General features: G+C 41.2%; 1 protein-coding gene and 1 long non-coding RNA gene across 8 annotated transcripts in view; both read right to left on the reverse strand.

Annotated features, from left to right (window-relative positions):
* The window catches only part of LOC118381439 (roundabout homolog 1-like), a 611139-nt gene that overhangs the window by 132179 nt on the left and 453644 nt on the right, over positions 1-25316 (reverse strand). For all 5 annotated transcript variants that reach the window (XM_052508183.1, XM_052508051.1, XM_052508220.1 and 2 more), the window contains one exon: positions 16825-16982. In XM_052508183.1, coding sequence (XP_052364143.1) covers positions 16825-16982 — 158 coding nt within the window. The remainder of the gene's footprint in view (positions 1-16824; positions 16983-25316) is intronic.
* LOC127923988 (uncharacterized) lies at positions 17654-19135 on the reverse strand. Of its 3 annotated transcripts, XR_008116550.1 has the most exons (4): positions 18818-19135; positions 18203-18279; positions 17895-17971; positions 17654-17817 (listed from the first exon to the last, which is right to left on the reverse strand). It is a non-coding gene; the product is annotated as an uncharacterized LOC127923988 (long non-coding RNA). The 3 variants fall into 3 exon arrangements; XR_008116470.1 differs by lacking the exon at positions 17654-17817 and having other exon boundaries at positions 17826-17971; XR_008116582.1 differs by lacking the exons at positions 17654-17817; positions 18818-19135 and adding an exon at positions 18510-18569 and having other exon boundaries at positions 17826-17971.

Below are 25316 nucleotides of genomic sequence, written 5' to 3' on the forward strand. Positions count from 1 at the left end.
GTTACTGTTTGTTTGAAGTATCGTTATGTTACTGTTTGTTTGAAGTATCGTTATGTTACTGTTTGTTTGAAGTATCGTTATGTTACTGTTTGTTTGAAGTATCGTTATGTTACTGTTTGAAGTATCATTATGTTACTGTTTGTTTGAAGTATCGTTATGTTACTGTTTGTTTGAAGTATCGTTATGTTACTGTTTGAAGTATCATTATGTTACTGTTTGTTTGAAGTATCATTATGTTACTGTTTGTTTGAAGTATCGTTATGTTACTGTTTGAAGTATCATTATGTTACTGTTTGTTTGAAGTATCATTATGTTACTGTTTGTTTGAAGTATCGTTAAGTTACTGTTTGAAGTATCGTTATGTTACTGTTTGAAGTATCGTTAAGTTACTGTTTGAAGTATCGTTATGTTACTGTTTGTTTGAAGTATCGTTATGTTACTGTTTGTTTGAAGTATCATTATGTTACTGTTTGTTTGAAGTATCGTTATGTTACTGTTTGAAGTATCGTTATGTTACTGTTTGTTTGAAGTATCGTTATGTTACTGTTTGTTTGAAGTATCATTATGTTACTGTTTGAAGTATCGTTATGTTACTGTTTGTTTGAAGTATCATTATGTTACTGTTTGAAGTATCGTTATGTTACTGTTTGAAGTATCGTTATGTTACTGTTTGAAGTATCGTTATGTTACTGTTTGAAGTATCGTTATGTTACTGTTTGAAGTATCATTATGTTACTGTTTGTTTGAAGTATCGTTATGTTACTGTTTGTTTGAAGTATCGTTATGTTACTGTTTGTTTGAAGTATGTTATGTTACTGTTTGAAGTATCGTTATGTTACTGTTTGTTTGAAGTATCGTTATGTTACTGTTTGTTTGAAGTATCATTATGTTACTGTTTGTTTGAAGTATCGTTATGTTACTGTTTGAAGTATCGTTATGTTACTGTTTGTTTGAAGTATCGTTATGTTACTGTTTGAAGTATCGTTATGTTACTGTTTGAAGTATCGTTATGTTACTGTTTTTGTTATGTTACTGTTTGTTTGAAGTATCGTTATGTTACTGTTTGTTTGAAGTATCGTTATGTTACTGTTTGTTTGAAGTATCGTTATGTTACTGTTTGAAGTATCGTTATGTTACTGTTTGTTTGAAGTATCATTATGTTACTGTTTGTTTGAAGTATCGTTATGTTACTGTTTGTTTGAAGTATCGTTATGTTACTGTTTGTTTGAAGTATCATTATGTTACTGTTTGTTTGAAGTATCATGTTACTGTTTGTTACTGTTTGTTTGAAGTATCGTTATGTTACTGTTTGTTTGAAGTAGTTATGTTACTGTTTGTTTGAAGTATCGTTACTGTTACATTATGTTACTGTTTGAAGTATCATTATGTTACTGTTTGAAGTATCGTTATGTTACTGTTTGTTTGAAGTATCGTTATGTTACTGTTTGTTTGAAGTATCGTTATGTTATGTTTTATCGTTATGTTACTGTTTGAAGTTATGTTCATTTATGTTACTGTTTGTTTGAAGTATCATTATGTTACTGTTTGTTTGAAGTATCATTATGTTACTGTTTGTTTGAAGTATCATTATGTTACTGTTTGTTTGAAGTATCGTTATGTTACTGTTTGAAGTATCGTTATGTTACTGTTTGTTTGAAGTATCTGTTTGTTATGTTACTGTTTGAAGTATCGTTATGTTACTGTTTGTTTGAAGTATCATTATGTTACTGTTTGTTTGAAGTATCATTATGTTACTGTTTGAAGTATCGTTATGTTACTGTTTGAAGTATCGTTATGTTACTGTTTGTTTGAAGTATCATTATGTTACTGTTTGTTTGAAGTATCATTATGTTACTGTTTGTTTGAAGTATCGTTATGTTACTGTTTGTTTGAAGTATCGTTATGTTACTGTTTGTTTGAAGTATCGTTATGTTACTGTTTGTTTGAAGTATCGTTATGTTACTGTTTGTTTGAAGTATCGTTATGTTACTGTTTGAAGTATCGTTATGTTACTGTTTGTTTGAAGTATCATTATGTTACTGTTTGTTTGAAGTATCGTTATGTCACTGTTTGTTTGAAGTATCGTTATGTTACTGTTTGTTTGAAGTATCGTTATGTTACTGTTTGTTTGAAGTATCGTTATGTTACTGTTTGAAGTATCATTATGTTACTGTTTGTTTGAAGTATCGTTATGTTACTGTTTGAAGTATCGTTATGTTACTGTTTGTTTGAAGTATCGTTATGTTACTGTTTGTTTGAAGTATCGTTATGTTACTGTTTGTTTGAAGTAGTATGTTACTGTTTGTTTTATCGTTATGTTACTGTTTGTTTGAAGTATCGTTATGTTACTGTTTGTTTGAAGTATCATTATGTTATGTTACTGTTTGAAGTATCGTTATGTTACTGTTTGTTTGAAGTATCGTTATGTTACTGTTTGTTTGAAGTATCGTTATGTTACTGTTTGTTTGAAGTATCATCGTTATGTTACTGTTTGTTTGAAGTATCGTTATGTTACTGTTTGAAGTATCGTTATGTTACTGTTTGTTTGAAGTATCGTTATGTTACTGTTTGAAGTATCGTTATGTTACTGTTTGAAGTATCGTTATGTTACTGTTTGTTTGAAGTATCGTTATGTTACTGTTTGTTTGAAGTATCGTTATGTTACTGTTTGTTTGAAGTATCGTTATGTTACTGTTTGAAGTATCGTTATGTTATGTTTGAAGTATCGTTATGTTACTGTTTGTTTGAAGTATCGTTATGTTTGTTTGAAGTATCATTATGTTACTGTTTGTTTGAAGTATCGTTATGTTACTGTTTGAAGTATCGTTATGTTACTGTTTGTTTGAAGTATCGTTATGTTACTGTTTGTTTGAAGTATCGTTATGTTACTGTTTGTTTGAAGTATCGTTATGTTACTGTTTGTTTGAAGTATCATTATGTTACTGTTTGAAGTATCGTTATGTTACTGTTTGTTTGAAGTATCGTTATGTTACTGTTTGTTTGAAGTATCATTATGTTACTGTTTGTTTGAAGTATGTTATGTTACTGTTTGTTTGAAGTATCGTTATGTTACTGTTTGTTTGAAGTATCGTTATGTTACTGTTTGTTTGAAGTATCGTTATGTTACTGTTTGAAGTATCGTTAAGTTACTGTTTGTTTGAAGTATCGTTATGTTACTGTTTGAAGTATCATTATGTTACTGTTTGTTGAAGTATCGTTATGTTACTGTTTGAAGTATCGTTAAGTTACTGTTTGAAGTATCGTTAAGTTACTGTTTGTTTGAAGTATCGTTATGTTACTGTTTGTTTGAAGTATCGTTATGTTACTGTTTGAAGTATCGTTAAGTTACTGTTTGAAGTATCATTATGTTACTGTTTGTTTGAAGTATCGTTATGTTACTGTTTGTTTGAAGTATCGTTATGTTACTGTTTGAAGTATCGTTATGTTACTGTTTGTTTGAAGTACTGTTTGTTTTATGTTACTGTTTGTTTGAAGTATCGTTATGTTACTGTTTGTTTGAACTGTTTGTATCGTTATGTTACTGTTTGTTTGAAGTATCGTTATGTTACTGTTTGTTTGAAGTATCGTTATGTTACTGTTTGAAGTATCATTATGTTACTGTTTGTTTGAAGTATCGTTATGTTACTGTTTGTTTTGTATCATTATGTGTTTGTTTCATTATGTTACTGTTTGTTTGAAGTATCATTATGTTACTGTTTGTTACGTTATGTTTGTTTGAAGTATCGTATACTGTTTGTTTGAAGTATCGTTATGTTACTGTTTGTTTGAAGTATCGTTATGTTACTGTTTGAAGTATCGTTATGTTACTGTTTGTTTGAAGTATCGTTATGTTACTGTTTGTTTATCGTTATGTTACTGTTTGTTTGAAGTATCGTTATGTTACTGTTTGTTTGAAGTATCATTATGTTACTGTTTGTTTGAAGTATCGTTATGTTACTGTTTGTTTGAAGTATCATTATGTTACTGTTTGTTTGAAGTATCGTTATGTTACTGTTTGTTTGAAGTATCATTATGTTACTGTTTGTTTGAAGTATCATTATGTTACTGTTTGAAGTATCATTATGTTACTGTTTGAAGTATCGTTATGTTACTGTTTGTTTGAAGTATCATTATGTTACTGTTTGTTAAGTATCGTTATGTTATGTTTGTTTGAAGTATCGTTATGTTACTGTTTGAAGTATCGTTATGTTACTGTTTGTTTGAAGTATCGTTATGTTACTGTTTGTTTGAAGTATCATTATGTTACTGTTTGTTTGAAGTATCGTTATGTTACTGTTTGAAGTATCGTTATGTTACTGTTTGAAGTATCGTTATGTTACTGTTTGTTTGAAGTATCGTTATGTTACTGTTTGTTTGAAGTATCGTTATGTTACTGTTTGTTTGAAGTATCGTTATGTTACTGTTTGTTTGAAGTATCGTTATGTTACTGTTTGTTTGAAGTATCGTTATGTTACTGTTTGTTTGAAGTATCGTTATGTTACTGTTTGTTGTATCGTTATGTTACTGTTTGTTTGAAGTATCGTTATGTTACTGTTTGTTTGAAGTATCGTTATGTTACTGTTTGTTTGAAGTATCGTTATGTTACTGTTTGAAGTATGTTATGTTACTGTTTGAAGTATCGTTATGTTACTGTTTGTTTGAAGTATCATTATGTTACTGTTTGTTTGAAGTATCGTTATGTTACTGTTTGTTTGAAGTATATGTTACTGTTTGAAGTATCATTATGTTACTGTTTGTTTGAAGTATCATTATGTTACTGTTTGTTTGAAGTATCGTTATGTTACTGTTTGTTTGAAGTATCATTATGTTACTGTTTGTTTGAAGTATCATTATGTTACTGTTTGTTTGAAGTATCGTTATGTTACTGTTTGAAGTATCGTTATGTTACTGTTTGTTTGAAGTATCGTTATGTTACTGTTTGTTTGAAGTATCGTTATGTTACTGTTTGTTTGAAGTATCGTTATGTTACTGTTTGTTTGAAGTATCGTTATGTTACTGTTTGTTTGAAGTATCGTTATGTTACTGTTTGTTTGAAGTATCGTTATGTTACTGTTTGAAGTATCGTTATGTTACTGTTTGTTTGAAGTATCGTTATGTTACTGTTTGTTTGAAGTATCATTATGTTACTGTTTGAAGTATCGTTATGTTACTGTTTGTTTGAAGTATCGTTATGTTACTGTTTGAAGTATCATTATGTTACTGTTTGTTTGAAGTTATCTGTTTATGTTACTGTTTGTTTGAAGTATCGTTATGTTACTGTTTGTTTGAAGTATCGTTATGTTACTGTTTGTTTGAAGTATCGTTATGTTACTGTTTGTTTGAAGTATCATTATGTTACTGTTTGTTTGAAGTATCGTTATGTTACTGTTTGTTTGAAGTATCATTATGTTACTGTTTGAAGTATCGTTATGTTACTGTTTGTTTGAAGTATCATTATGTTACTGTTTGTTTGAAGTATCGTTATGTTACTGTTTGAAGTATCGTTATGTTACTGTTTGTTTGAAGTATTGTTATGTTACTGTTTGAAGTATCGTTAAGTTACTGTTTGAAGTATCGTTATGTTACTGTTTGTTTGAAGTATCGTTATGTTACTGTTTGTTTGAAGTATCGTTATGTTACTGTTTGTTTGAAGTATCGTTATGTTACTGTTTGTTTGAAGTATCGTTATGTTACTGTTTGTTTGAAGTATCGTTATGTTACTGTTTGTTTGAAGTATCGTTATGTTACTGTTTGAAGTATCGTTATGTTACTGTTTGAAGTATCGTTATGTTACTGTTTGAAGTATCATTATGTTACTGTTTGTTTGAAGTATCGTTATGTTACTGTTTGTTTGAAGTATCGTTATGTTACTGTTTGAAGTATCGTTATGTTACTGTTTGAAGTATCGTTATGTCACTGTTTGAAGTATCGTTATGTTACTGTTTGAAGTATCGTTATGTTACTGTTTGTTTGTATCGTTATGTTACTGTTTGAAGTATCGTTATGTTACTGTTTGTTTGAAGTATCGTTATGTTACTGTTTGTTTGAAGTATCGTTATGTTACTGTTTGTTTGAAGTATCGTTATGTTACTGTTTGAAGTATCGTTATGTTACTGTTTGTTTGAAGTATCGTTATGTTACTGTTTGAAGTATCGTTATGTTACTGTTTGAAGTATCGTTATGTTACTGTTTGTTTGAAGTATGTTCGTTTGAAGTTATGTTACTGTTTGTTTGAAGTATCGTTATGTTACTGTTTGTTTGAAGTATCGTTATGTTACTGTTTGAAGTATCGTTATGTTACTGTTTGTTTGAAGTATCATTATGTTACTGTTTGTTTGAAGTATCGTTATGTTACTGTTTGAAGTATCGTTATGTTACTGTTTGTTTGAAGTATCATTATGTTACTGTTTGTTTGAAGTATCATTATGTTACTGTTTGTTTGAAGTATCGTTATGTTACTGTTTGTTTGAAGTATCGTTATGTTACTGTTTGAAGTATCGTTATGTTACTGTTTGTTTGAAGTATGGTTATGTTACTGTTTGAAGTATCGTTATGTTACTGTTTGAAGTATCGTTATGTTACTGTTTGTTTGAAGTATCGTTATGTTACTGTTTGTTTGAAGTATCGTTATGTTACTGTTTGTTTGAAGTATCGTTATGTTACTGTTTGTTTGAAGTATCGTTATGTTACTGTTTGTTTGAAGTATCATTATGTTACTGTTTGTTTGAAGTATCATTATGTTACTGTTTGTTTGAAGTATCATTATGTTACTGTTTGTTTGAAGTATCGTTATGTTACTGTTTGAAGTATCGTTATGTTACTGTTTGTTTGAAGTATACTGTTTGAAGTTATGTTACTGTTTGTTTAGTTATGTTACTGTTTTATGTTACTGTTTGTTTGAAGTATCATTATGTTACTGTTTGTTTGAAGTATCATTATGTTACTGTTTGTTTGAAGTATCGTTATGTTACTGTTTGTTTGAAGTATCGTTATGTTACTGTTTGTTTGAAGTATCATTATGTTACTGTTTGTTTGAAGTATCATTATGTTACTGTTTGTTTGAAGTATCGTTATGTTACTGTTTGTTTGAAGTATCGTTATGTTACTGTTTGTTTGAAGTATCGTTATGTTACTGTTTGTTTGAAGTATCGTTATGTTACTGTTTGTTTGAAGTATCGTTATGTTACTGTTTGAAGTATCGTTATGTTACTGTTTGTTTGAAGTATCATTATGTTATGTTACTGTTTGTTTGAAGTATCGTTATGTTACTGTTTGTTTGAAGTATCGTTATGTTACTGTTTGTTTGAAGTATCGTTTTATGTTACTGTTTGTTTGAAGTATCGTTATGTTACTGTTTGAAGTATCGTTATGTTACTGTTTGTTTGAAGTATCGTTATGTTACTGTTTGTTTGTATCGTTATGTTACTGTTTGAAGTATCGTTATGTTACTGTTTGTTTGAAGTATCATTATGTTACTGTTTGTTTGAAGTATCGTTATGTTACTGTTTGTTTGAAGTATCGTTATGTTACTGTTTGTTTGAAGTATCGTTATGTTACTGTTTGTTTGAAGTATCGTTATGTTACTGTTTGTTTGAAGTATCGTTATGTTACTGTTTGTTTGAAGTATCGTTATGTTACTGTTTGTTTGAAGTATCGTTATGTTACTGTTTGTTTGAAGTATCGTTATGTTACTGTTTGAAGTATCGTTATGTTACTGTTTGTTTGAAGTATCGTTATGTTACTGTTTGAAGTATCGTTATGTTACTGTTTGTTTGAAGTATCGTTATGTTACTGTTTGTTTGAAGTATCGTTATGTTACTGTTTGTTTGAAGTATCATTATGTTACTGTTTGTTTGAAGTATCATTATGTTATGTTACTGTTTGTTTGAAGTATCGTTATGTTACTGTTTGTTTGAAGTATCGTTATGTTACTGTTTGTTTGAAGTATCGTTATGTTACTGTTTGAAGTATCATTATGTTACTGTTTGTTTGAAGTATCGTTATGTTACTGTTTGTTTGAAGTATCATTATGTTACTGTTTGTTTGAAGTATCGTTATGTTACTGTTTGTTTGAAGTATCGTTATGTTACTGTTTGAAGTATCGTTATGTTACTGTTTGTTTGAAGTATCGTTATGTTACTGTTTGTGTTACTGTTTGAAGTATCGTTATGTTACTTTTGTTTGAAGTATCATTATGTTACTGTTTGTTTGAAGTATCGTTATGTTACTGTTTGAAGTATCGTTATGTTACTGTTTGTTTGAAGTATCGTTATGTTACTGTTTGAAGTATCGTTATGTTACTGTTTGTTTGAAGTATCGTTATGTTACTGTTTGTAAGTTATGTTACTGTTATGTTCGTTATGTTACTGTTTGTTTGAAGTATCGTTATGTTACTGTTTGAAGTATCGTTATGTTACTGTTTGTTTGAAGTATCGTTATGTTACTGTTTGTTTGAAGTATCGTTATGTTACTGTTTGTTTGAAGTATCGTTATGTTACTGTTTGTTTGAAGTATCGTTATGTTACTGTTTGAAGTATCATTATGTTATGTTACTGTTTGTTTGAAGTATCGTTATGTTACTGTTTGTTTGAAGTATCATTATGTTACTGTTTGAAGTATCGTTATGTTACTGTTTGTTTGAAGTATCGTTATGTTACTGTTTGAAGTATCGTTATGTTACTGTTTGTTTGAAGTATCGTTATGTTACTGTTTGTTTGAAGTATCGTTATGTTACTGTTTGTTTGAAGTATCGTTATGTTACTGTTTGAAGTATCGTTATGTTATGTTACTGTTTGTTTGAAGTATCGTTATGTTACTGTTTGTTTGAAGTATCATTATGTTACTGTTTGAAGTATCGTTATGTTACTGTTTGTTTGAAGTATCATTATGTTACTGTTTGTTTGAAGTATCGTTATGTTACTGTTTGAAGTATCATTATGTTACTGTTTGTTTGAAGTATCGTTATGTTACTGTTTGAAGTATCATTATGTTACTGTTTGTTTGAAGTATCGTTATGTTACTGTTTGAAGTATCGTTATGTTACTGTTTGTTTGAAGTATCATTATGTTACTGTTTGTTTGAAGTATCATTATGTTACTGTTTGAAGTATCGTTATGTTACTGTTTGAAGTATCATTATGTTACTGTTTGTTTGAAGTATCGTTATGTTACTGTTTGTTTGAAGTATCATTATGTTACTGTTTGTTTGAAGTATCATTATGTTACTGTTTGAAGTATCATTATGTTACTGTTTGAAGTATCATTATGTTACTGTTTGAAGTATCGTTATGTTACTGTTTTACATTATGTTACTGTTTGAAGTATCGTTATGTTACTGTTTGTTTGAAGTATCATTATGTTACTGTTTGAAGTATCATTATGTTACTGTTTGTTTGAAGTATCGTTATGTTACTGTTTGAAGTATCGTTATGTTACATTATGTTGTTTGAAGTATCATTATGTTACTGTTTGTTTGAAGTATCATTATGTTACTGTTTGTTTGAAGTATCGTTATGTTACTGTTTGTTTGAAGTATCATTATCTGTTTGAAGTATCGTTAAGTTACTGTTTGTTGAAGTATCGTTATGTTACTGTTTGTTTGAAGTATCGTTATGTTACTGTTTGAAGTATCGTTAAGTTACTGTTTGAAGTATCATTATGTTACTGTTTGTTTGAAATATCGTTAAGTTACTGTTTGTTTGAGGGAGGGCTTAACAGCTAAAGCACTGGGACACTCACAAAGGCACAAGGTCAGGTCATGTCAGACCACGTAGGGCAGAAAGAGGGAGGAGGGCTGGAGATCCCATTGAGGTCCCATAGGGCCGTTGACATGAGGATCCACTCCATCAGTTTTCCCACCTCTGCGTGTAGGTGGCACTGTCCCATTCCTCTCAGGCATATTTAGAGGGCCTGGGCAACAGGGGGCCTCTGGAGTGAGCCAGTGTGAATGGAGAGGCCTTCCTTTCTCTCTGCACCTTTCTTTGTCTCTGTGTATATCACCTCCACAGGAGGCTGCTGAAGGCAGAAACAATCTGACCATTATCCTGCATCACAGGGAGATGGCTCTATCCCAACACCGTCTTTTGGTAATGCTGATAGTGTGAAACCCAGACTCAGCATGCGTTGTGGCGGCATTCATGCAGCATTTCATTTTCTAGGCCGATAATCACCCTCAACTACTAAACAAAAGAGTGGGAAGACAATGCAGGGCATGTCTGCAGTCTGTCCCATTGCTGACTGATTCCCTCCATACAGCAACATCAAATTAGTTCCGCCTCAAACTGTTGAGCTGGATGCCTTTTTGTTCTGTTCCATTATAAGGCCTTCATGCCCTTGACAGACCTGTTTTGCACAGGTGTGACAAATGCCTCCATCTGCTCTCAGTGGAGTAGCGGTTTGACAAAGAAAAGACCCTTGCTGTGTGTCTGTTTATTGACTGTGGCGGCTGTTTCACCACAACAGCCAGTGCAGAGATCTCAGTGTGAATAGACTATAAAGCATTTCACCGCCTTGTTCACATAGCTTTCTAACATAGAGACAGGGATGGCAGGGCTAACATAGATAGGAGGAGTCAGGTGGCAGGGCTAACATAGATAGCAGGAGTCAGGGGGCAGGGCTAACATAGATAGGAGGAGTCAGGGGGCAGGGCTAACATAGATAGGAGGAGTCAGGTGGCAGGGCTAACATAGACAGGAGGAGCCAGGGATGGCAGGGCTAACATAGACAGGAGGAGCCAGGGATGGCAGGGCTAACATAGATAGGAGGAGTCAGGTGGCAGGGCTAACATAGACAGGAGGAGCCAGGGATGGCAGGGCTAACATAGACAGGAGGAGCCAGGGATGGCAGGGCTAACATAGACAGGAGGAGCCAGTGATGGCAGGGCTAACATAGATAGGAGGAGTCAGGTGGCAGGGCTAACATAGACAGGAGGAGCCAGGGATGGCAGGGCTAACATAGACAGGAGGAGCCAGGGATGGCAGGGCTAACATAGATAGGAGGAGTCAGGGGGCAGGGCTAACATAGATAGGAGGAGTCAAGTGACCCTCTCTTTCTAAAATTATCCGCCGCAATTGTTGCAACCCTTATTACTAGCCTGTTCAACCTCTCTTTCGTATAGTCTGAGATCCCTAAAGATTGGAAAGCTGCTGCGGTCATCTCCCTCTTCAAAGACCCAAACTGTTACAGACCTATATCCATCCTGCCTTTCTAAAGTCAAGTTAATTAACAAACAGATCGCTGACTATTTCGAATCCCACCGTACCTTCTCAGCTATGCAATCTGGTTTCCGAGCTGGTCATGGGTGCACCTCAGTCACGCTCAAGATCCTAAACTATATTATAACCGCCATCAATACAAGACAATACTGTGCAGCCATCTTCATCGACCTGGTCAAGGCTTTGGACTCTGGGTTCAATTCTCGGGTTGACTCTTTTCTCTGTATACATCAATGATGTTGCTCTTGCTGCTGGTGATTCTTTGATCCACCTCTATGCAGACAACTCCATTCTGTATACATCTGGCCCTTCTTTGGACATTATGTTAACTAACATCCAAATGAGCTTCAAATGAGCTTCAAATGAGCTTCCATACAACACTCCTTCCGTGGCCTCCAACTGCTCTTAATTGCTAGTAAAACAAAATGCATGCTCTTCAACTGATCGCTGCCCGCACCCGCACTAGCATCACTACTCTGGACGGTTCTGACTTAGAATATGTGGACAACTACAAATACCTAGGTGTCTGGTTAGACTGTAAAATCTCCTTCCAAACTCACATTAAGCATCTTCAATCCAAGTTAAATCTAGAAGGGGCTTCCTATTTCGCAACAAAGCATCCTTCACTCATGCTGCCAAACATACCCTCGTAAAACTGACAATCCTACCGATCCTTGACTTCGGCGATGTCATTTACAAAATAGCCTCCAACACTCTACTCAACAAATTGGATGCAGTCTATCACAGTGCCATCTGTTTTGTCACCAAAGCCCCATATCCTACCCACCACTGCGACCTGTATTCTCTCGTTGGCTGGACCTCGCTACATATCCGTCGTCAAACCCACTGGCTCCAGGTCATCTATAAGTCTCTGCTAGGTAAAGCCCCGCCTTATCTCAGCTCACTGGTCACCATAGCAACACCCACCTGTAGCACGCACTAGCAGGTATATTTCACTCATTAAATATAATCATTTCTCCCTCATTAAATATAAGCATCAGCTGTCAGATTAGCTTAACGATCACTGTACCTGTACATAGCCCATCTGTAAATAGCCCACCCAACTACCTCATCCCCATATTTACATTTTTTTCCCCTTTTGCACCCCATGACCTCTACTTGCACATCATCATCTGCACATCTATCAGTCCAGTGTTAAATTGCTAAATTGTAATTATTTCTCCACTATGGCCTATTTATTGCCTTATCTCCCTAATCTTACTACATTTGCACACACTGTATATAGATTTTCCTATTTTGTTATTGACTGTACATTTGTTTATCTCATGTGTAACTCTGTGTTGTTGTTTTTGTCACACTGCTTTGCTTTATCTTGGCCAGGTCGCAGTTGTAAATGAGAACTTGTTCTCAACCGGCATACATGGTTAAATAAAGGTGAATTAAACATTTTCAAAAAAAAGAATCCCACCCCAGCCGTTCCAACAAGTCCACATAGAGTGCTGAGGTTCTTTGAAGAGCCTCCTCAGCTGTTATCCACATCCACATGCATGTCCTCCCGTCACCTCTCATCTCTTCCCTGTCCCAGCCCATCTTCCCTCTGGCCCAGCCTCAGCTCTAATGCCATACCACTGACACACCCACTCTGACGGGCATACAGCACAGGGCATCACGCTGCTTTCGATTGGCATTCACAGATCAGCCCGTCCATTCACCCGTCCGTCAGCACAGTCCATTACACGTGGATGGCCCTGGTTTATGTGTAGAGCCGTTTTAAGTGTCCATGTGGGACCAGTCATTCTGTGAGGAAGGGACACATCCCACACAGCACTGTTAAATCTCTCCCTAACCAGACAGTTGTTGTGTGCTGTCATTCCTTCCCAAGGCCCAGCTCTGCAGAATTCAGGCTATGGACATCACCAGTCAAATACTGGTTTACAATGAAATTTCACAGATCACGACAGATAATGACACACACAACACAGAGAGGATGTTATTGTGGAAACAGCATATAAACAGCAGGGTTAGCAAAATGTGTTCTGTTTCAACAGAGTGAAACCTCATTATGGGAAAGGCCATGTGTATGATCACTGGGCAGTTAGACACACTGGGCAGTCAGACACCTATGATCACTGGGCAGTCAGACACTCCTATGATCACTGGGCAGTCAGACACACCTATGATCACTGGGCAGTTAGACACACTGGGCAGTCAGACACACCTATGATCACTGGGCAGTTAGACACACACCTATGATCACTGGGCAGTTAGACACACCTATGATCACTGGGCAGTTAGACACACTGGGCAGTCAGACACACCTATGATCACTGGGCAGTTAGACACACCTATGATCACTGGGCAGTTAGACACACCTATGATCACTGGGCAGTTAGACACACTGGGCAGTCAGACACACCTATGATCACTGGGCAGTCAGACACACCTATGATCACTTGGGCAGTTAGACACACTGGGCAGTCAGACACACCTATGATCACTGGGCAGTTAGACACACACCTATGATCACTGGGCAGTTAGACACACCTATGATCACTGGGCAGTTAGACACACTGGGCAGTCAGACACACCTATGATCACTGGGCAGTTAGACACACCTATGATCACTGGGCAGTTAGACACACCTATGATCACTGGGCAGTTAGACACACCTATGATCCCTGAGCAGTCAGACACACCTATGATCACTGTGCAGTTAGACACACCTATGATCACTGGGCAGTTAGACACACCTATGATCACTGGGCAGTTAGACACACTGGGCAGTCAGACACACCTATGATCACTGGGCAGTTAGATACACCTATGATCCCTGAGCAGTTTGACACACCTATGATAAGTGGACAGTTAGACACACTGGGCAGTTAGACACACCTATGATCACTGGGCAGTTAGACACACTGGGCAGTTAGACACACCTATGGTCACTGGGCAGTTAGGCACACTGGGCAGTTAGACACACCTACAATCCGTGGGCAGTTAGACATACCTACGCAGTTAGACACACCTACAATAACTGGGCAGTTAGACATACCTACGATCAGTGGGCAGTTAGACACACCTACGATCAGTGGGCAGTTAGACACACCTACGATCAGTGGGCAGTTAGACACACCTACAATCAGTGGGCAGTTAGACACACCCACAATCACTGGGCAGTTAGACACACCTGCTCTGCTCTGTCCTCAAACCACCTCTCTCGAGCCATTGATTGATGAGGGTATTGTTACCATGCTGGTGAACAGTGTGTGTGTGTGTGTGTAGCTGGGACTGGGTCAGGGGAGGGGCATTATGGACCAGGTGTCTTTGAGTGAAGCGACCCTGATGACAGGAGAGAGCAGGCTTTGTTCTCACATAAGGAGAAATGACAGGTCCCGACAAAGTTACAGTGGCGAACACACACCCACTTACATACACACACACACACACACACATGTAATGTTGTGCATGTGCAACCACAGCCAATAAACTGGCTCCGAGGTGCTTATCAGTAACTGCTGGCTGAATTCAGAGACAGATATGATTCAATTCAATTTCCACGAGATTATGCGCTTTCAATTATGCTGTGAAACTGCCAGCCGCTTCTTTTTAATCTTCCCCCGGTGCAGCTAGTGGGGGGCTGAAGGCGGGGGACAGGCTATCACGCTGTTTATGAGTAAGAGCTGTGATTAGGAGAACACCCTAAGGCAGTGTTCAGTCATGTCAATAGTACTGAACACATCCATGGCTGGGCGTTCTGGGCTCAGGATGGAGCTGTATCAGCTGTCATGTCAATAGTACTGAACACATCCATGGCTGGGCGTTCTGGGCTCAGGATGGAGCTGTATCAGCTGTCATGTCAATAGTACTGAACACATCCATGGCTGGGCGTTCTGGGCTCAGGATGGAGCTGTATCAGCTGTCATGTCAATAGTACTGAACACATCCATGGCTGGGCGTTCTGGGCTCAGGATGGAGCTGTATCAGCTGTCATGTCAATAGTACTGAACACATCCATGGCTGGGCGTTCTGGGCTCAGGATGGAGCTGTATCAGCTGTCATGTCAATAGTACTGAACACATCCATGGCTGGGCGTTCTGGGCTCAGGATGGAGCTGTATCAGCTGTCATGTCAATAGTACTGAACACATCCATGGCTGGGCGTTCTGGGCTCAGGATGGAGCTGTATCAGCTGTCATGTCAATAGTACTGAACACATCCATGGCTGGGCGTTCTGGGCTCAGGATGGAGCTGTATCAGCTGTATGTACCATAACATGCCCAGAGAGGAGCACAGTGTCATGATAAAGTACATAGGAGGAAAATGGTTCTAATTACTGCTGGTTGTCTTTATGTAAACAGAGTTGCAGTTTGCTGTTAATTGTCCAGACCATACTGTAACGTTGGCTAACTGATCCCTTCAAGGCCTGGGGCTAATCATCCTTACTGATCAATTCGGGGCCTGGCTAATCATCCTTACTGATCTCTTCTGGGCCTGGCTAATAATCCTTACTGATCCCTTCTGGGCCTGGCTAATAAACCTTACTGATCCCTTCTGGGCCTGGCTAATCATCCTTACTGATCCCTTCTGGGTCTGGCTAATCATCCTTACTGATCCCTTTTGGGCATGGCTAATCATCCTTGCTGATCCCTTCTGGGCATGGCTAATCATCCTTAGTGATTCCTTCTTGGTATGGCTAATCATCCTTACAGATCCCTTCTGGGTCTGGCCAATCATCCTTACTGATCCCTGCTGGGCCTGGCCAATCATCCTTACTGATCCCTTCTGGGCATGGCTAATCATCCTTGCTGATCCCTTCTGGTCCTGGCTAATCATCCTTACGGATCCCTTCTGGGCCTGGCTAATCATCCTTACCCATCCCTTCTGGGCCTGGCTAATCATACTTACTGATCCCTTCGGGGCCTGGATAATCATCCTTACTGATCCCTTCGGGGCCTGGATAATCATCCTTACTGATCCCTTCTGGGCCTGGCTAATCATCCTTACTGATCCCTTCTGGGCCTGGCTAATCATCCTTACTGATTCCTTCTTGGCATGGCTAATCATCCTTACAGATCCCTTCTGGGTCTGGCCAATCATCCTTACTGATCCCTGCTGGGCCTGGCCAATCATCCTTACTGATCCCTTCTGGGCATGGCTAATCATCCTTAGTGATTCCTTCTTGGCATGGCTAATCATCCTTACAGATCCATTCTGGGTCTGGCCAATCATCCTTACTGATCCCTTCTGGGTCTGGCTAATTATTTTATTTTATTTTTTATTTCACCCTGAACGGTGTATAAATCAGATAGAGAGGGAACGTCTCCAATCCCTCAGCGCTGCGGAGACCAAATTTCCTCTTTTTCAGAAACTGTTTCATGTCATCATAGTAGTGAGTGTTTGTTCTACTGGCTGATGTTACTCAGCAGGATCCTAATCAATGTTGATGCTTGACTAATGAACCAAGACTAATTATGAGACTCGCTCATTAAATGTTACAACAACTGCAGTTTACTGATTTGGAGTTATAAATCGTTATTGGTGAAACAACAGGGGACAAATCAATAATTGTAAGGTTAACACTGACATTAATATGGTATGAAATACTTTGATGAACATAACAGCTCAATCTCACACACAACCAGTTCCACTCACAGTGATTCGTTCATCTCTGTCATCGATGTTGGCACTGTCCTTCTTCCAGGATATGCTAGGTTCAGGATGCCCGCGAGGGGGCATACACTCTAGGACTGCAGGCTCGCCCGCTGCCACCATCACATCTGCAGGATTCTGTCTGAAGTCATCACGTAGTACTGCAGAAAGAGATGGAGAGAAACGGGTTACCGTGAGTTCAAGCAGCGGCAGAGATGAGCTTTGACACAAAGGGCATAATAACACCAAAACCAGTCACTGCAGTTAGACAGGACTGTAGATTTGACATACCTCACTCAGATGCATTGTACCATCTACAGACCACAGCACTGATCTGCAGCAACAACATAATGACAAAAGGAAACCTCTGCTGTGTTATCATAACCTATAATTGGGTACTGTCACCGATTCGTCACCACGTGGACATGGCCACAGTGACCACTTCCATCAGAGGAGACTATACAGGACCAGGGATCGTCATACCACAAACAGCTGGACCACTGGCCACAGATTGGAGTGTCTTCCCCTACCCACAAGGCCTTGTTGACAATGAGATAAACATGTGTGCATCCACACATGAGCGGCTTTGACCAGTCATCCCTCCTCATTACCACCTCACACTGTCTCTATGTGTCAGCCTACTGAGTGTGTGAGTGACACACTTTGACCAGTCATCTCCCCTCATTACCACCTCACACTGTCTCTATGTGTCAGCCTACTGAGTGTGTGAGTGACACACTTTGACCAGTCATCTCCCTCATTACCACCTCATACTGTCTCTGTGTCAGCCTACTGAGTGTGTGAGTGACACACTTTGACCAGTCATCTCCCCTCATTACCACCTCACACTGTCTCTATGTGTCAGCCTACTGAGTGTGTGAGTGACACACTTTGACCAGTCATCTCCCCTCATTACCACCTCACACTGTCTCTCTGTGTCAGCCTACTGAGTGTGTGAGTGACACACTTTGACCAGTCATCTCCCCTCATTACCACCTCACACTGTCTCTATGTGTCAGCCTACTGAGTGTGTGAGTGACACACTTTGACCAGTCATCTCCCCTCATTACCACCTCACACTGTCTCTCTGTGTCAGCCTACTGAGTGTGTGAGTGACACACTTTGACCAGTCATCTCCCCTCATTACCACCTCACACTGTCTCTATGTGTCAGCCTACTGAGTGTGTGAGTGACACACTTTGACCAGTCATCTCCCCTCATTACCACCTCATACTGTCTCTCTGTGTCAGCCTACTGAGTGTGTGAGTGACACACTTTGACCAGTCATCTCTCCTCATTACCACCTCACACTGTCTCTATGTGTCAGCCTACTGAGTGTGTGAGTGACACACTTTGACCAGTCATCCCTCCTCATTACCACCTCACACTGTCTCTCTGTGTCAGCCTACTGAGTGTGTGAGTGACACACTTTGACCAGTCATCTCCCCTCATTACCACCTCACACTGTCTCTATGTGTCAGCCTACTGAGTGTGTGAGTGACACACTTTGACCAGTCATCTCCCCTCATTACCACCTCACACTGTCTCTATGTGTCAGCCTACTGAGTGTGTGAGTGACACACTTTGACCAGTCATCTCCCCTCATTACCACCTCACACTGTCTCTATGTGTCAGCCTACTGAGTGTGTGAGTGACACACTTTGACCAGTCATCTCCCTCATTACCACCTCACACTGTCTCTCTGTGTCAGCCTACTGAGTGTGTGAGTGACACACTTTGACCAGTCATCCCTCCTCATTACCACCTCACACTGTCTCTATGTGTCAGCCTACTGAGTGTGTGAGTGACACACTTTGACCAGTCATCTCCCCTCATTACCACCTCACACTGTCTCTATGTGTCAGCCTACTGAGTGTGTGAGTGACACACTTTGACCAGTCATCCCTCCTCATTACCACCTCACACTGTCTCTATGTGTCAGCCTACTGAGTGTGTGAGTGACACACTTTGACCAGTCATCTCCCCTCATTACCACCTCACACTGTCTCTCTGTGTCAGCCTACTGAGTGTGTGAGTGACACACTTTGACCAGTCATCTCCCCTCATTACCACCTCACACTTTCTGTCAGCCTAATGAGTGTGTGAGTGACACACTCTGACATGGGGTATAAGAACCGCCTCCAGACACACACATCATCCCCTCTTCATCATCGCGTCACTTTCACTTCCTGTTTATCCACACAACCCTGCCACTGACTGATGGAGCCTATGTTTGCATTACAACCCATCTACAGGTATTGCCACTTTAAACACGGCTGTTGTACAGGGTTCACAACCGTATTGGGAAGCGCTGTAATATATACCACTCCCCTCGCTGACATCAGACCCCCTCGCTGACATCAGACCCCCTCGCTGACATCAGACCCCCTCGCTGACATCAGACCCCCTCGCTGACATCAGACCCGCTCCTATAGTCACCCAGAGATGCCTTTTCCCAGTTAAAAGGCCCATTAGTGTGGGGGTGTAGGAGCTTGTGCATCCCTGTCTAATGGATGAGAACAACAGCGGCTGAGCTAATGTGACAGAGGGAAATGCTGTTTGAATGGGAACAAATGATCCGTGAGCTGTCTCATTCATCTTGACAACAGCATGATAGTACCACAGCATCATATACACACTACGGACATTAGAGACAGTGTCCTTTATCTAGACTATATGAATAGAACACAAACCACATCCTATACTCTACAAAGTGCACTACTTTTGACTAGACTTGTCATCAAAAGTAGTGCACTTAGCACTCTATGAAATGTATACCCCAGTAACTCAGTCCAGTAACAATATGGAAAAGTATGTATGTCACAGCAGCATTGTAAAAGCTGAGAGGCAGGATGGTTGTGGGCTGCAATCAGAGGGTCAGAGCCTAGCTAAAGTCTAGCTCTGCCTCCCCAGCGGTAGTGTTGAAGATAAACTGGAGAGATTTATGAGAGGACAGAAGGTAAAGAAAAACCGACAACCCTCCATCTATAGACGGCGTGCCAGTATTCACTTTCCCAGCTCGGGTGTATCTGTCTGTACACACACAAAACATGTTCTCATAAACTACAGGCTGAAATTCTAGTCAGCCTAAAGTATGCAGGGTCAGCACAATGTGTACCTGTGTATGATGGTCCTGGCTATGAGTTTATGAGTGTTTGTGTATGGAAAGGGAAGGGGGATACCTAGTCAGATGTCCAACTGAATGTATTCAACCGAAATGTGTCTTCCACATTTAACCCCACCCCTCTGAATCCCCTCTGAGGTGCGGGGGGCTGGCTTAATTGACATCCATGTCATCGGTGCCTGGGGAACAGTGGGTTAACTGTCTTGCTCAGGGGAAGAATGACAGATTTTTAACTGGTCAGCTCGGGGATTTGATCGACCTTCCGGTTACTGGCCCAATGCTCTAAGTGGACCCTGTATGTGTCTATACTCATGTGAATGTGTGTGTGTGTGTGTGTGTGTGTGTGTGTGTGTGTGTGTGTGTGTGTGTGTGTGTGTGTGTGTGTGTGTGTGTGTGTGTGTGTGTGTGTGTGTGTGTGTGTGTGTGTGTGTGTGTGTGTGTGTGTGTGTGTGTGTGTGTGTGTGTGTGTGTGTGTGTGTGTGTGTGTGTGTGTGTGTGTGTGTGTGTGTGTGTGTGTGTGTGTGTGTGTGTGTGTGCGTGCGTGCGTGCGTGCGTGTGTTTGGATTACGACCAGAATATTCTCCTCTCCACCATCTCATTGTCATGCCCCTGAACCTGCTCCTAGTCACCATGGTGCACCTCCTCCCCCTCCCTCCACCTACTCCCCCTGAACCTGCTCCTAGTCACCATGGTGCTCCTCCTCCCCCTCCCTCCACCTACTCCCCCTGAACCTGCTCCTAGTTACCATGGTGCACCTCCTCCACCTCCCTCCACCTATTCCCCCTGAACCTACTCCTAGTCACCATGGTGCACCTCCTCCACCTCCCTCCACCTACTCCCCCTGAACCTGCTCCTAGTCACCATGGTGCACCTCCTCCACCTCCCTCCACCTACTCCCCCTGAACCTGCTCCTAGTCACCATGGTGCACCTCCTCCCCCTCCCTCCACCTACTCCCCCTGAACCTGCTTCTAGTCACCATGGTGCACCTCCTCCACCTCCCTCCACCTACTCCCCCTGAACCTGCTTCTAGTCACCATGGTGCACCTCCTCCACCTCCCTCCACCTATTCCCCCTGAACCTGCTCCTAGTCACCATGGTGCACCTCCTCCCCCTCCCTCCACCTACTCCCCCTGAACCTGCTCCTAGTCACCATGGTGCACCTCCTCCACCTCCCTCCACCTATTCCCCCTGAACCTGCTCCTAGTCACCATGGTGCACCTCCTCCCCCTCCCTCCACCTATTCCCCCTGAACCTGCTCCTAGTCACCATGGTGCACCTCCTCCACCTCCCTCCACCTATTCCCCCTGAACCTGCTCCTAGTCACCATGGTGCACCTCCTCCCCCTCCCTCCACCTACTCCCCCTGAACCTGCTCCTAGTCACCATGGTGCACCTCCTCCCCCTCCCTCCACCTACTCCCCCTGAACCTGCTCCTAGTCACCATTTATTTATTTATTTATTTTTATTTCACCTTTATTTAACCAGGTAGGCTAATTGAGAACAAGTTCTCATTTGCAACTGCGACCTGGCCAAGGTAAAGCATAGCAGTGTGAACAGACAACACAGAATTACACATGGAGTAAACAATTAACAAGTCAATAACACAGTAGAAAAAAAGGGGAGTCTATATACAATGTGTGCAAAAGGCATGAGGAGGTAGGCGAATAATACAATTTTGCAGATTAACACTGGAGTGATAAATGATCAGATGGTCATGTACAGGTAGAGATATTGGTGTGTAAAAGAGCAGAAAAGTAAATAAATAAAAAAAACAGTATAAAAACAGTATGGGAATGAGGTAGGTGAAAATGGGTGGGTTATTTACCTATAGACTATGTACAGCTGCAGCGATCGGTTAGCTGCTCGGATAGCTGATGTTTGAAGTTGGTGAGGGAGATAAAAGTCTCCAACTTCAGCGATTTTTGCATTTCGTTCCAGTCACAGGCAGCAGAGTACTGGAACGAAAGGCGGCCAAATGAGGTGTTGGCTTTAGGGATGAGCAGTGAGATACACCTGCTGGAGCGCGTGCTACGGATGGGTGTTGCCATTGTGACCAGTGAACTGAGATAAGGCGGAGCTATACCTAGCATGGACTTGTAGATGACCTGGAGCCAGTGGGTCTGGCGACGAATATGTAGTGAGGGCCAGCCGACTAGAGCATACAAGTCGCAGTGGTGGGTGGTATAAGGTGCTTTAGTGACAAAACGGATGGCACTGTGATAGACTGCATCCAGTTTGCTGAGTAGAGTGTTGGAAGCCATTTTGTAGATGACATCGCAGAAGTCGAGGATCGGTAGGATAGTCAGTTTTACTAGGGTAAGCTTGGCAGCGTGAGTGAAGGAGGCTTTGTTGCGGAATAGAAAGCCGACTCTTGATTTGATTTTCGATTGGAGATTGGAGAGTTTGCAGTCTAGCCAGACACCTAGGCACTTATAGATGTCCACATATGCAAGGTCGGAACCATCCAGGGTGGTGATGCTAGTCGGGCATGAGGGTGCAGGCAGCGATCGGTTGAAAAGCATGCATTTGGTTTTACTCGTGTTTAAGAGCAGTTGGAGGCCACGGAAGGAGTGCTGTATGGCATTGAAGCTCGTTTGGAGGTTAGATAGCACAGTGTCCAATGACGGGCCGAAAGTATATAGAATGGTGTCGTCTGCGTAGAGGTGGATCAGGGAATCGCCCGCAGCAAGAGCAACATCATTGATATATACAGAGAAAAGAGTCGGCCCGAGAATTGAACCCTGTGGCACCCCCATAGAGACTGCCAGAGGACCAGACAGCATGCCCTCCGATTTGACACACTGAACTCTGTCTGCAAAGTAATTGGTGAACCAGGCAAGGCAGTCATCCGAAAAACCGAGGCTGTTGAGTCTGCCGATAAGAATATGGTGATTGACAGAGTCGAAAGCCTTGGCGAGGTCGATGAAGACGGCTGCACAGTACTGTCTTTTATCGATGGCGGTTATGATATCGTTTAGTACCTTGAGTGTGGCTGAGGTGCACCCGTGACCGGCTCGGAAACCAGATTGCACAGCGGAGAAGGTACGGTGGGATTCGAGATGGTCAGTGACCTGTTTGTTGACTTGGCTTTCGAAGACCTTAGATAGGCAGGGCAGGATGGATATAGGTCTATAACAGTTTGGGTCCAGGGTGTCTCCCCTTTGAAGAGGGGATGACTGCGGCAGCTTTCCAATCCTTGGGGATCTCAGACGATATGAAAGAGAGGTTGAACAGGCTGGTAATAGGGGTTGCGACAATGGCGGCAGATAGTTTCAGAAATAGCGGGTCCAGATTGTCAAGCCCAGCTGATTTGTACGGGTCCAGGTTTTGCAGCTCTTTCAGAACATCTGCTATCTGGATTTGGGTAAAGGAGAACCTGGAGAGGCTTGGGTGAGGAGCTACGGGGGGGGTGGAGCTGTTGACCGAGGTTGGAGTAGCCAGGCGGAAGGCATGGCCAGCCGTTGAGAAGTGCTTATTGAAGTTTTCGATAATCATGGACTTATCGGTGGAGACCGTGTTTCCTAGCCTCAGTGCAGTGGGCAGCTGGGAGGAGGTGCTCTTGTTCTCCATGGACTTCACAGTGTCCCAGAACTTTTTGGAGTTGGAGCTACAGGATGCAAACTTCTGCCTGAAGAAGCTGGCCTTAGCTTTCCTGACTGACTGCGTGTATTGGTTCCTGACTTCCCTGAACAGTTGCATATCACGGGGGCTATTCGATGCTATTGCAGTCCGCCACAGGATGTTTTTGTGCTGGTCGAGGGCAGTCAGGTCTGGAGTGATCCAAAGGGCTGTATCTGTTCTTGGTTCTGCATTTTTTGAACGGAGCATGCTTATCTAAAATGGTGAGGAAGTTACTTTTAAAGAATGACCATGCATCCTCAACTGACGGGATGAGGTCAATGTCCTTCCAGGATACCCGGGCCAGGTCGATTAGAAAGGCCTGCTCACAGAAGTGTTTTAGGGAGCGTTTGACAGTGATGAGGGGTGGTCGTTTGACTGCGGCTCCGTGGCGGATACAGGCAATGAGGCAGTGATCGCTGAGATCCTGGTTGAAGACAGCGGAGGTATATTTGGAGGGCCAGTTGGTCAGGATGACGTCTATGAGGGTGCCCTTGTTTACAGAGTTAGGGTTGTACCTGGTGGGTTCCTTGATGATTTGAGTGAGATTGAGGGCATCTAGCTTAGATTGTAGGACTGCCGGGGTGTTAAGCATATCCCAGTTTAGGTCACCTAACAGAACAAACTCTGAAGCTAGATGGGGGGCGATCAATTCACAAATGGTGTCCAGGGCACAGCTGGGAGCTGAGGGTGGTCGGTAGCAGGCGGCAACAGTGAGAGACTTGTTTCTAGAGAGAGTAATTTTCAAAATTAGTAGTTCAAACTGTTTGGGTATGGACCTGGAAAGTATGACATTACTTTGCAGGCTATCTCTGCAGTAGACTGCGACTCCGCCCCCTTTGGCAGTTCTATCTTGACGGAAGATGTTATAGTTGGGTATGGAAATCTCAGAATTTTTGGTGGCCTTCCTGAGCCAGGATCCAGACACGGCAAGGACATCAGGGTTAGCAGAGTGTGCTAAAGCAGTGAGTAAAACAAACTTAGGGAGGAGGCTTCTGATGTTGACATGCATAAAACCAAGGCTTTTCGATCACAGAAGTCAACAAATGAGGGTACCTGGGGACATGCAGGGCCTGGGTTTACCTCCACATCACCCGCGGAACAGAGAAGGAGTAGTATGAGGGTGCGGCTAAAGGCTATCAAAACTGGTCGCCTAGAGCGTTGGGGGCAGAGGATAAGAGGAGCAGGTTTCTGGGCATGGTAGAATATATTCAGGGCATAATGCGCAGACAGGGGTATGGTGGGGTGCGGGTACAGCGGAGGTAAGCCCAGGCACTGGGTGATGATGAGAGAGGTTGTATCTCTGGACATGCTGGTTGTAATGGGTGAGGTCACCGCATGTGTGGGAGGTGGGACAAAGGAGGTAACAGGGGTATGCAGAGTGGATCTAGGGGCTCCATTGTGAACTAAAACAATGATAACTAACCTGAACAACAGTATACAAGGCATATTGACATTTGAGAGAGACATACATGGTGCACCTCCTCCCCCTCCCTCCACCTACTCCCCCTGAACCTGCTTCTAGTCACCTCCTCCACCTCCGTCCGCCCCACACAGATCAAAGATAGGCTCACGCCAGGAAACATCAACTTCCTGACAGCCAACAAATTCCTGCATAAACCCTTTAAGCACTTAATTGGCCATCACTGAGATACCCCTCTCTCCCTCTGCCTGCTCCTTGTAGCATGAGGGAGGTGGTTTCTGTGTGGCAGTGGGGAGGGGAACCCAATCCCCCTGTAGGAATTGGCTTTCA

Source organism: Oncorhynchus keta, chromosome 1, assembly GCF_023373465.1.
Source record: "Oncorhynchus keta strain PuntledgeMale-10-30-2019 chromosome 1, Oket_V2, whole genome shotgun sequence".
Taxonomy (NCBI): Eukaryota; Metazoa; Chordata; class Actinopteri; order Salmoniformes; family Salmonidae; genus Oncorhynchus; species Oncorhynchus keta.